The sequence below is a fragment of the Candidozyma auris genome, chromosome 3 (genome assembly GCF_003013715.1).
Source record: "Candidozyma auris chromosome 3, complete sequence".
In the NCBI taxonomy this organism is placed as follows: Eukaryota; Fungi; Ascomycota; class Pichiomycetes; order Serinales; family Metschnikowiaceae; genus Candidozyma; species Candidozyma auris.
Genome location: NC_072814.1, coordinates 305,768 through 317,906, shown reverse-complemented (window position 1 = coordinate 317,906; position 12,139 = coordinate 305,768). Strand labels below are relative to the sequence as shown.

The 12,139-nt window shown below is 44.3% G+C and overlaps 7 protein-coding genes across 7 annotated transcripts; 2 read left to right on the top strand and 5 right to left on the bottom strand. All coding sequences in view use genetic code 12, as the record gives it.

The window, feature by feature from the left end:
* Positions 1 to 1,648: 1,648 nt before the first annotated feature.
* Positions 1,649 to 2,845, top strand: AVT7 (Avt7p; the record flags this gene model as incomplete). Its single annotated transcript, XM_029034317.2, has 1 exon — positions 1,649 to 2,845. The coding sequence occupies one exon, from the start codon at positions 1,649 to 1,651 to the stop codon at positions 2,843 to 2,845; it is 1,197 nt and encodes a 398-aa protein (XP_028889559.2).
* A 39-nt stretch (positions 2,846 to 2,884) lies between these two features.
* LAC1 (Lac1p) lies at positions 2,885 to 4,015 on the bottom strand (the record flags this gene model as incomplete). Its single annotated transcript, XM_029034316.2, has 1 exon — positions 2,885 to 4,015. One exon carries the CDS (start codon positions 4,013 to 4,015, stop codon positions 2,885 to 2,887), a length of 1,131 nt encoding a protein of 376 aa, XP_028889558.2.
* Positions 4,016 to 4,545: 530 nt separating this feature from the next.
* On the bottom strand, positions 4,546 to 5,547 carry SSN8 (cyclin-dependent protein serine/threonine kinase regulator SSN8; the record flags this gene model as incomplete). Its single annotated transcript, XM_029034315.2, has 1 exon — positions 4,546 to 5,547. The coding sequence occupies one exon, from the start codon at positions 5,545 to 5,547 to the stop codon at positions 4,546 to 4,548; it is 1,002 nt and encodes a 333-aa protein (XP_028889557.1).
* Positions 5,548 to 5,939: 392 nt separating this feature from the next.
* On the bottom strand, positions 5,940 to 6,587 carry CJI96_0002773 (uncharacterized protein; the record flags this gene model as incomplete). Its single annotated transcript, XM_029034314.2, has 4 exons — positions 5,940 to 6,357; positions 6,403 to 6,454; positions 6,501 to 6,513; positions 6,561 to 6,587. 4 exons carry the CDS (start codon positions 6,585 to 6,587, stop codon positions 5,940 to 5,942), a joined length of 510 nt encoding a protein of 169 aa, XP_028889556.2.
* Positions 6,588 to 6,719: 132 nt separating this feature from the next.
* Positions 6,720 to 7,760, top strand: CJI96_0002772 (phosphopantothenate--cysteine ligase CAB2; the record flags this gene model as incomplete). The annotated part of the gene is made up of 1 exon (XM_029034313.2): positions 6,720 to 7,760. One exon carries the CDS (start codon positions 6,720 to 6,722, stop codon positions 7,758 to 7,760), a length of 1,041 nt encoding a protein of 346 aa, XP_028889555.2.
* A 33-nt stretch (positions 7,761 to 7,793) lies between these two features.
* On the bottom strand, positions 7,794 to 9,269 carry SAM50 (SAM complex subunit SAM50; the record flags this gene model as incomplete). The annotated part of the gene is made up of 1 exon (XM_029034312.1): positions 7,794 to 9,269. One exon carries the CDS (start codon positions 9,267 to 9,269, stop codon positions 7,794 to 7,796), a length of 1,476 nt encoding a protein of 491 aa, XP_028889554.1.
* Positions 9,270 to 9,466: 197 nt separating this feature from the next.
* CRZ1 (DNA-binding transcription factor CRZ1) lies at positions 9,467 to 11,206 on the bottom strand (the record flags this gene model as incomplete). The annotated part of the gene is made up of 1 exon (XM_029034311.2): positions 9,467 to 11,206. The coding sequence occupies one exon, from the start codon at positions 11,204 to 11,206 to the stop codon at positions 9,467 to 9,469; it is 1,740 nt and encodes a 579-aa protein (XP_028889553.2).
* Between the last annotated feature and the right edge of the window lie 933 nt (positions 11,207 to 12,139).

Here is a 12,139-nt window from a genome sequence, read left to right as displayed (position 1 = left end):
ATGTGTATATTGTCCCTTCACTTATACTACAGGTTTAATCACTAGACCAGCTTCTTTGCAGATGATTTTAAAAAGGGAGCTTCCTCGACTGTATGCTAATGTGGTTGCAAAATATACCGCGATGCACAAGTTAAACAATCAGCTCCAGGATGATAGACAAAAAATGGAGGATAGTCAATTAAGGCGACTTAAGCAAATGAAGATCAAGCAGTTAAGTGCTCTGAGTGATTCAGAATCGTTGGCTGAGCAGCTTTCGAGTCACCCAGCCACAAATCTTACTTGTGAGGTTCCTCCTTTCCCACTACAACCGAGGGGAGCACGCTTGTCATCTAAACAAAAAATCAAATGCTCCACGTGCCAATCAGAACTTCTCTCACCAGTGCCTGACTTCCAACTGATGAAGATACTATGCAAGCAATATGCATCGGACATCATACCGCAATTAATTGCCAAGTGCCACACGAGAGAATCCGATTTCGTACCAGGAGAAGATGTTCATTGCTCCATCAGTATAATCAACAATCTCGCTTCTAGCATCAATGTGGAATTGTCTATTCTTGGGAAGGTACCGGCTTCTTTGACATCGCACAACATTGAAGTGGCACTTCCACTTTCACGCGTAAGTTTGAAAGGCAAGAGAGACAAAAGTCGGACAATTGATGCAATACCCTCGGTCATTTTGAGCTCCAAGACCAAGGCAGCAGAAGCGGAACGAGTAATGCGTGACAGTCAGTTTAATCCAAGTGAAGGCCTCTCTGAAGACGGTGCCAATTGGGCAACCTTGCCGTTCACATTGACTTTGGATGAGCTTGGTCCAGTACCGGCATTACCTTTAAGGGTCCCATTCCATATAAAGGTGGAGACTAAGTTACCTGATGGATGGAAACAACATTCTTCAAAGCGAGGACTACGCTTCAGCTTCTGGGCTGTCACAGAAATTCAATCTAGCTTCAGAAGTCAAGTACAAGGACTCCAGCAACTGCGCTGAGATGGCGCGTGTCTAAAGTGGTCGTGCCAGAAGCGGGTGGTAGCTTATCCTCTTCTTGTATCTCAGGTTCATCTTCCTCCATCGATGTGTCTCCAAATTGATCATAACCTTGCAGTGGCTGCTCGTTCTCTGCTTCGACGTTATTTATTCCATCAATTGCCGTTGGGGGAACCTCTTTGGCACGAACATCGTTCGCCCTTTCAACGGCCTCACTAATGAAGAGTCGCATGTATTCCGTTGAGAGCGCCACAGTTGAAGCGGTGATCCGAGTCTCGGGTTTTTGAAAGGCAACATCGTGAAACACTCGTGCCACTAGCTCAGGTGGCACTGACATCGAAGTTTTTGAAGAAAAAGCTCGGGTGTTACTGTCAAACTTGATAAAGAGCGTGTTTGTACGCGACACAACAGTGTGAGACACACTAACAAAAGAAATTATATGGAGAAGTGGCGCACATGAGGTCAAGAGTGTCTAGTTTCCCGCGCAATGAGCAGTGCTCCACACTAGTTACTTTTCCTAACGGTGACTCGGAAATGGTCGAACTTACTCTGTCTGCCTCGCAGAAATCCTCTCTCGTTAGTTTATTAAAAACTATCGCTGGTGCTGGCCTCTTGTCCATCCCTTTTGCATTTTCCACAGACGGCTTGATATGTGGAATCCTCATGATAGTTCTTGCAGGAGTTACTTCCGGGTATGGATTGTTTTTGCAAGTTTACACTTCTAAGTACGTTCCTACGGGCCATGCAACCTTCTTCAACCTATGTTCGATCACCTACCCGACGCTAAGCGTCGTTTTCGACATAGCTATTGCAACACAGTGTTTTGGGTGTGCCATTTCATATTTGGTATTGATTGGAGATTTGATGCCAACGATCATAACAGAAGTACTGTTTATCAGCAGAGAAAACTATAAGCAGTTCTGGACCCTTTCATCGGCCGTCTTGTGTGTCCCGCTTTCGTTTCTTAAGAATCTTGACTCCCTCAAATACACTTCGGTACTTGGGCTTGCGGCTATTGGATATGTCGCTGTGCTCGTTGTTGCCCAGTTTGTTTTAGGGAGTGTGCCAGCCTCTTACAAAGGTGAAGTCTCGCTTTTCCCTCAGTCTGTCACTGGTATCTTTTCAACATTCTCCATTGTCGTGTTTGCCTTTACGGGCCACCAGAACATGTTCTCTATCATCAATGAGGCCAGGAACAAGTCACTTTCGTCTCTCAGTACATTGGTCAACCTTGCAGTCATTATTCTGGGCATTCTATTTATTATCGTCGGAGTCGCCGGCTATCTTACATTTGGTGATCTTGTCAACGGCAACGTTGTTTTACTGTACCCTAATGCTGTTTCCACAACATTAGGACGCTTCGCTATTGTTTTCATGGTCGTGTTTTCTTTCCCGTTGATGATCCATCCAGCCCGAATTTCTGTAAATAACATCTATTTTTGGACATTGGTAAATGTCTTTGGCAAAACCACACATGCTGCCAATGGTGAATCAAACAGTTTACTTCTACCACCCGATCAAGACCATGACGAAACTTCACCACTTATTCCCAACAACAAGGCTTACCTCGTTCCATTCCCAGACTCCACATTCTATGCAATAACAGCTATTCTCCTTTTGGTTGGTTACACGGCTGCTATAAGCATCAAATCCTTCGCCCTCGTTTTAGCTGTCGTTGGCGCGACCGGTTCTACTGCCATCTCGTTTATCTTGCCAGGTCTCTTTGGTTATAAATTGATTGGCTCTGAATCAGATGACCCAAGCAGCCTCGAGAGAATTTTAAAGGTGTTAGGCTTATGTCTTACTATTTGGGGAGTCACCGTGATGGTGGTCTGCCTCTATTCGAGTTTGGCATTATGAGCGATGATCACCACTGTAGATTATAAATATATGAAATCTTCACGAGTCGTTTTGCGCGTGAGTATTAGATTCCTGATCTACCTTTTCGGTTACGTCTTCATCTGTCGTTTCAGGAGTTTGGTTAGTTTTGCTGTCATCTTCACTCTCCACGTCCGAGTCATCTTCATCGCTTCGGACATCATCTGCGCTGTCACCGTGTATGACTTTATTCAACACTTTAAGAATAGAGTACATCCAGAGACAGGTTATGAATTGTAAGCTCCCGAGAAGTGTCAAGAAGACATTGACTACCGTTGTTGTCCAGCATCTCTTTTGGAGGATGCCTGGAATGCACTGACTGTCGAACATCAAGTCTCTTGCCTTCGTCCAGGCGTGGTAGTATAGATAGTTGTACAAACCATGACGCAAGGCTACCCAAGAAATAAGGAAGAGCACAAACATTGCGTCACAGGAGCGCTGCCAGCCAGAGTACTTCAATATTTTTGCAGACGATAAGAATATGTCAACTGAGTCCATAATCATCAAGATCATGTTGCCAATTCTTGTGTAGTAATAGTAATAGGATCCCAAAACCAAAGCAACCGTGATAATGTGATGGCATAACATTTGAACGTGATCTTTTCTTTTCTTTTCGATATTAAGCACAACGATTTGTTGAAACCAAAACGCTATGGAGACAAGGTAGTATTTCTTGAACAAAGATGGCATGCGGTAATGAGGCCAACCAATGTAAAGATTGTCGATGTTGTGCCAATGAGGAGAGAGGCGGTATATGTAGAAGCCGAATGCAAATGAAAAGCAGTAGTAAGTCACCATCCAGCTCTGTTCCGCAAATCTCATTCTAGCTTTTCTCGAGTGGATCTTATTAACGTGGCGGGCAAAGGGAATAAATGCACACTCCATGAGGAAAGACCTGAAAAAAGTGAGGAGCACGATCCACGACACGACGTAATAAGCATCGTCCACACCAATATCGTATATGTTTTGCTGGTCTTTCCTTTCGATAAAATATTGTAGATGAAAGAACTTCTGTGTGTAATGTGTAACGTTGGGAGCGAATCTGGTACTCAAGAAATGTGTCAAGTGGAGACCCACGAGGAAATTTCTCGAGATAGGGATCTGGTTTTTATCAATCACCTCCTGCCATGAGGAGGAGTGTTGTGATGCCATCAGGACAATATTGAAATGTCAAAAACTGGGAAGATGGTCTAAACTATTCCTTTCGGATCAGTCGGTGATGGACAAAAGTTGATCGATGAAGACAGGTTTGTGCAAAACGCGCAGTTCATCAGGGTAAATTCTGTTCTGAAAATGGAAAGCTACCCACTCGTGGGGAGCGAACACTTGGTTGCAGGATATGAATGGAAAAGCAACAAGCAAGGAAAATGAACAAAAAAAAATTGAAGCGAGCCTGAAAAATGCAGGGAATTTTTTTTCTAGATCGCCCCGAATTGCAACTCAAATTGTAGTCTTCCTTTCCCAGTTTTGTTCTTTCACTTTGGATTCACCTCCTTGGTGCAGTCTCGGCAGTTCCTGAATTGAGAAGGTTTTACGCCAGGAGTGTACGCAGCCTACAGCCTCTTCCCTGTTGGCAAGAAGTACGGAACCCTGCGCTGCGCAACAGAGGTGGTTGTATAGCGCGAACAGTAGATGGTGGCTAAAATTAAGGTAGGGCCATCTCTTGCAAAGAATTGTGTTCACTAGCGACTAAGTAGCATTTGTTGCAATGCCTTGCGCACTTGATTTTCATTGTAGCGGTCCCATGCAATGTACAAATTTATCATTTCTTGCATTGCCTCGACCATCTCGTCAAGATTCACATGGGAGTAGTTAAAGAAGTTCATGAATCGGTCGATCTTGACAGTATCTTCGTCTAGCCTCAGGTCGGGCAAATTACTGCCAGACGTGCTTTGTATGCCAACCTCAGCGCCAGCATGGAGCGTCATGAGGTCATCGAGGTGCATGGAAGAGTCCTTCCCGTCCGACCCTTGGCTACCAACGGGGCCACCCGAGCTTCTAATAGAATTGAGATTCTTTTTTAGAACCACCGTTATGTATATGGCAGCCATGGCTATGATATGTGGTGGGAAAAGTAGGTGGAGGTCGGTGATGTAGCTATCGTTGATTAGTGACCACAGGTGTTGGAGTTCGTCATCCGTAAGAGAGAAGCCAAAGTGGGTGCTGTTTTCATTAATAAAGTCCCGTATCTGAAGAAGTGACTTATATGGGTGATGGAGCAAAAGGTACAGTTCCATTTCTTCAATGAGATAGAACTCAAACTCTGCTAGTTTCGTAACATCATGGGGTATATATTCGGGCCATAAGTTTCTTGCTTCCAGAACTATAAGTCGTAAATGTTGTGGACACTCTTCGATCTTGCAAGCAACGTATAAACACGTAGTGACTAGGAGGTATGCGTTGACTTCCTTCAACAGAACCCGTGTGAGGAATCGAAAGAGGTACACTTCGGCAGAGGCCAAGGCAATCTGCCTAACATTGAGTCTTCTGCCAAGCTTGACCACCAATGTGTGAAGATATATCCGCATGTTGACATCGTATACGATCTGGGGATTTTCCTTGATCAACCCACCTTGAATCATCTTCTTCTCTAGTAGCACCAATTTCCTTCTGCAATCGGCGAGACCCTCACGGGTAAACTGCCATTTATTTCGTTGTGAAGACGACCAATAGTCTGCAGACATTAGGGGTGTTTCTTGAGTATGTGACTTGTCGTGGAGTAGTTCTAGTTGAGCCTGATCTATTCGTACTGGAATCTGAGATTGTGCGCTCTCGGCTATCTAACGCACCCGAAAAGCTACAGCCAACTCGAAATTGCCTCAATTTGTAATAAAGCCAAGATGTCGAAGGAGTTGGTCATTGTCGAAAAGCAATAATCATTACTACAGATCAAGATCCTACTTTTCTGGCAACATTGCCAACATTGCCAACATTGCCTTGTTGGCTGCAAACATGCTTCAAAGCCAGACCTCATGGAGCAATGGGTACAATCGCAAAACCAAGGGCACAATAAGATACAAAAAGAGATTTTGGGCTCTCTCAACTCTAACCTTAATTTTTTATCTAATCGTTTTCTCTACATCTCACCACACTCCTCAATTACCACATCCTCCACTGGACAGTCTCCTTTAGTTCTAACAAGGTTGAGCTCATCAACAACAGAGAACCCATCCACAACACGGCCAAATACTACATGCCTGCCATCTAAATGAGGTGAATCTTCGGTGCAAATGAAAAACTGACACCCGTTGGTATTGGGGCCAGAGTTAGCCATTGACACCGAATACTTCTTGTGATCGAAAGGAAAACCTTCGTCGTCGAATGTAGACTTGCCAAATATCGTCATTGTACCTTTTCCATTTCCCTTTTCGAAATCGCCTCCCTGTATCATGAAGTCTTTTATAATGCGATGAAATTTGCAACCCTTATAACCAGTTGGCCCCTCGTTGCGTTTGTATTCACCAGTGCAAAATTGGCGAAAGTTCTCACAAGTTCTGATGTTAGCAGAGTCAGATGACAAATATGTCAAAATAACATACCTTGGTAGCTGCTCGGCAAAGAGCTCTATCTTGATTCTTCCCAATGGAGAGCCTTTTAGTTAGTGCGTTTCAACATCTGAGTCATCTCATTGACATACCTGCTTTTGAAACCTGAGATTAGTACGATCAATTCAAATAGGCCTTAATGAAAGACGTACATCTAGAAAGACAACTGGATTGCCCATGTTCCACCATCAATCCCAACGAAAGATTGTTCTTCGGTGATAAAGTTGGTCACCACATCAGTACCTCCGCTTCCCCATATTTCCATTCTACACCACTTGCACTGAAACCTTTAAATCAATTGAATTGTCTCCATGCCTCCACCACAAAAAAACTATCACACAGCGGCGCCCGAACCGGAGACGGCAATTGATCGTTCTCATGGAGATTTTCCTGTGGCCGGTGACTCCGATGAGGAGGTCTACTTCAAGACACACAAGGCACCTTCATACTTGGCAGAAATCGAAGAGCAAACGAAGCAATTTGTTGAGTATCATGCCGAAACGACAGGAAAAAGAATTGCACTTGTTACTTCGGGAGGAACTACGGTCCCTTTGGAGAATAACACTGTTAGATTCATAGACAATTTCAGCGCCGGTACGAGGGGTGCTACTTCTGCAGAGTATTTCTTAGAAAACGGCTATGCCGTGATTTTCTTACACAGAGAGTTTTCTTTGCTTCCATATTCCAGGCATTACAGTCATACAACGAATTGTTTCTTGGACTATATGATCGAGAAAGATAATAAGGTTGAAATCAACCCAGAGTTCGCCGACGAGATGCTTGTCGTTTTGCGCAAGTACCAGCAGGCTCAGAAGTCCAACTCTCTATTTTTGGTACCTTTCACAACTGTCAACCAGTATTTGTACACTTTGAAGTCAATGTCTACCATTTTGCAACGGATCCACACGAAAGCTTTATTTTACCTTGCAGCAGCTGTGTCGGACTTCTTCTTACCGTCTTCAAGAATGCCTCAGCATAAGATTCAAGCACAACCAAGTGGTAAGCTCGTTGTTGATTTGGAGCAGGTTCCGAAATTCTTGAGAAGATTGGTGGATTCATGGGCTCCGCAGGCAATGATCGTGTCTTTCAAATTGGAGACAGACAACTCTATTTTGATCAAGAAAGCAAAAGACGCTTTGTCCAGATATCAGCATCAGCTTGTCATCGGAAACTTGCTACAATCTAGAAAGAATGAAGTCGTGATTGTTACGCCAAATGGAGAGCAAGAATGGATTCGCTTGACTGAGGAAGATAAGAGTAAAAAGGTTGAAATTGAGTCTCTCATTATACCTGCTGTGAAACATAAGCACGAAGAGTGGATGAAACTGTGGCAGCAAAATAGCACCGCGTAAAATATATACAAAAGACTAATATAGATTCTTGCCTTACAAGAAAGACACTCCAACTCCGTATTGAATCCCCTTCCGAACATGATCGTTCGCATGTGCAACTATAGGCAACCCGAAATTGAGCTCGAAGCGTGCCATGGGGTGGTTATAAAGAACACCAACCCCAGCGCTGACGGAATAGCCGGATGTCATCAGCTTGAGAACGTCACTGGAACGGTCTGATGAGTCAATCGATGCCAATTTACCGAAATTGAGGTAATTAATCAACTTGAAGTTTGTATCTTCTGGTGTCTTCGGAATGTGACTGAGCAAAGAAATTCCTCCATTAAAAAAGACATCTCCACCCACAGAGGAGTTTTTGTCTTTTGGACCGACACCATTAAGTGAAAATGAACGGACGTCGTTCGGTCCACCAACGTGGAAACGATCAAGGATATTAGTTTTTAGCCGATCACCGCTTATAAGCAATCCTGCTTTATTCGTAAGGATTATTGAATGATGCTTGCCTAATGCCAAAGCCCGTTGGCCCTCCCACATGAACTTGGTGAAGCGGACATTGTTGAAGCCAAAAAGCCCGCTATACTCAACACCAAGCTTTGCCAATGTGCCACTGGTGGGTCCGATTCGATTATCCCGAGAATCGTAAGTGACACCTAGAATCAATGACGACTTGAATGTGTCTCTCAGTTGGCGCAAAACCTCTAGTGATTTCGATCCATGGTTACTTAGTGCTCTCCAGCTGTTCTCCAATGCGATGTCGAAGTTGAATTTTGAGTCAAAGTGAGTGGTGATTCTGCTAACAACTCCTTTTGTATGGACATTGCTCTGTATCCACTCGAGCTTTCTTGTATTGATGAAAGCCAGGGTACCCCAAAGGTAGTCTGCACGATTAAACACTGGCTGCGAATAATTCAATAAATATGATGATGGAGTCTTTGTACCGGTAATTGCATCAAATACAAGACTCTCAGCACCGCCGAACATATTTTTAAGCTGGAATTGAATATACCCATCACCTTCGCCATTGCCTATATTGGTGCCTGTTTTTGCGAAGAAGCGCTTTTGAGGCACTACATTGAACACGGGCACCATGTCTATCGTAAGAGGGGACTTGTTATTCCACATCTGTTTCGGAAGTTGGTGTAGACCGATCATTGAGTCTTCAAGAATGTCATGTTTTAAAAACCGCCTATGGACGATCTCTAAATTGTTCAAGAATTCAGCCAATGACATAACTTTTCCAGTAAGCAACGGCAGTAGTTGTGTTTGAAGAAAGGAATGCCTGAAGTATTGGGAGTTCGTTACTTGAACATTCTTCAATTTAATTGGTATCGTGGAGTTCTCCTTGAAAAGATCCTCGAGGTACGCTCTGCTTTGGTTCATCATCAATTCTTGTTTTGAAGCCAAGAGCTTTCTGAGCTCCTTCTCTTCCGCAGAAAGATTGCTTACATCATCCACGTCAGCACCCACTGAGATTCTATCTATCATAGACTCCTCATGGTCTAGGGACATGTTGATGGGATGCCTGAGTAAGAAAAAGTTGATAATCTGTGCGGCTAGTCGATCGCATTACATAGCGGATCAGACATCAGTAAACATTACACAGTTCTACTTAAATGGTCGACCATTAAAAAGAAAAAAAAATTTCGTGAATAGTTTGAAACGTTACATACGTGACTACTTGTAATGCTCTTGGTACTCCAATGCAACTAGTCTGGTGGCGAGATGGCGACTTGAGGAACGTTCTGATACTGGTTGATGCTGGACGGGCTGAGATAATCTCCGCTGGGTAGTTGTATTCCAGATTCGTTGCCGTTACCTGCTTGTCTCTCTCGCTCATCCTCTTCTACGAGCGCACGGATGCACTCCTTGCCTGATTCTGTCTGAAAATGTCTTCTGAGAGCATCTGCCCTTGCAAACTTTCGACCACATCCATATGGTGTTCCATCTTTCAACAAACCCTTGCACTGAAATTTCTTCTCACCAGAGTGAAGGTCCTCGTGACGTTTTCTATCGTGCTGTCTGGCAAACGCCTTACCACACACATTACATGTGAAGGGACGCTCATCAGTATGTGTTCTCAAGTGTGACTTCAAATTGTACGGTCTGGTGAATCTTTTGTCACACAAATGGCAGGCATACAAAGAGGGATGCTTCTGTGTTCGCCTTGTGGACTGCGTTGTCAGAGCGAGCTCTAGCATCTTCTCACGAGAGGCCACAGCATTTTCACCGACACTCGCGGACTCGTCGTCATCGATTTCTTCACTTGAATAGCCAGAATTATTTGGCGACCGCAGTCTTGAGTGCGTCTTGAGCGAGTGCACCTTTTGTCTCCCGCGCTTGACACTCTGAAACTCTTCTGGTTTGAGTAAACTGCTCTCGTTTTGATCAGACGGGCTTGAAGGGGACATTTGTGAATTTGCCTGTGACGTACTTGAGAGGTTCCCCGCCAGACCCTGAGGCTTCAAGCTGTTACTTGCGGAGTATTGCTGGCCAGGAGAATTCTGAGCTGAAGAGTTGTGGGACGAGTTACTGAACAATGAAGGGGTCTTTGCAGCAACAATGTCTGGAGCTTGCTCAATTGATATTGTGATTTCTTTCTGCTCTTGTAGTGGGTAGGGACGAGACGTGTTGATGTTTTCCGTGTAGTTCATCAAGTTGTTTTCTGTGAGTCTATCGTACAGATTTTCGTAAGGAGCTGCATTGATCGAGGGTATAGGCATGCTTAACAGGTCTTTATAATTTTGCTCATTTGTGAACTGCTGCTCTTGCTGCGTTGTTCGCTGGTGAAAACTTTGCGTCGACATACTCATCAAGTTTGTGGAGGAGACGGACTCGCCGAGGTAGATGTCTCTATTGAAGGAACCTCCGTTGGTGTCACGGCGGACATTTGCCGAAGTGTCTAAGTAGTCGTTTTGGGATATATGTTGCTGTCCAACGTCGGAGTAGGCTTCACTGAAATGAGACATGGCGTCTTGGTAGGGAGAACCTGGGTTCAGCGATTGGTCAGAGTATAAAGAGTGAGAAGAATAGGTGTCTGGGCTTCGAGGATTTAGGTAGGATGACGAGTTGGGAAAATTATGCGGCGAAAGAAAGTCCAGTGACACCTGTAGTTTTTGGGTGGTATTGACGTTTAGGGAAGGAGATATGTCGAGCCCAGAAGGGTTAGGATGTAGCAGACTGGTGACGCCATTATCTTGGGATAAGTTGATGTTGACATTTCTAGCAAATGAGTCATGTTGGTTCTGTATAAGCTGCTCCTGGTTCATGATCACTGGAGAATCCGCTAGCATCCCATTTGTGGCTGTCCCATTTCCATGGTCAAACATGTCTTTGGAGAGGACCGAGGTCGGGGACGACATGTTAAGGGAGGCGTCGAAATGGGGAGGAGACAAGTTGAGCATATCGTAAAGCTCCTCCTCTTCCCTTTTCACGACGTTCAGAGACATTTGTTGTTGTGCTTGATGTGGTTAACTATATCTTTTGAAATTGGTCTTGGTGGGAAACTGGTAAGGGGACAATACCTGTCACGTGATGGCGGGATTAAAAAAGAAACACTGTAAAGGAGGACACGGCGAGAAGCGGAAAGGGTAAGAATGTAGAAAAAGTCGTGGGCAATTAACTTCTTGGGTGACACTAAGGAGCTTTTCAAAAATGTTGATGCCCACAGTGAGGTGAGGGTGAGGTCAGTGTGAGGGACAAAAAAATTAAAAATTGGCAGAAGTTTACCCAGTGGAGGTGAGTCGCCGAATTATATGGAGTACGACATGTGGAGGTAGTGCGCATAAACAGTGAGAAGGCTTAGTTGAGGCAACCGACGAGGCAATTGGTGACAAACTGCAAGCGTAGAAAGATATCAATTCACGAGTTTTTTACGGCGAAATGGTCGTGGGTGCCGTATAGAAGACTGAGAATGTCTGCTATGAAGAAGTTTTACGCGAAGCAAGGAAATTGACGAAAAAAAAATAAATAAATAAATCGTCGGCCGGCCAGATAGTGATGATCAAAATTTGTTTCCTGCAAAAAGTCACCACATATCAATTTCATCCCACTCAATTTCATAGGAAAGTGGGTTATAGTATCTGACACGGCAAGTCTCCTCAGTCTAAAATTAGCTCAGGGTCCAGGACAAGAATAATTGGCCATTGATGAAAGCACATCTAGCAACCCTCTTTGGATTGTTCACAGCTGGTGACGTCGGGCTCAGTATCCTGCGTCGCCGAGCGCAGGAGCGATAATAGTCCAGATCTAAGTTTACATTAGAAAACGGCTCAAAGTAGACTGAAAGATCGTAAGCTCGGAGAAATCCAATTTTCTCTCCGGTGTTCGGATCCTTTAATCTTGACAAGAGCATTTCAGCTCAGCATCTTGGATCTTTGCAA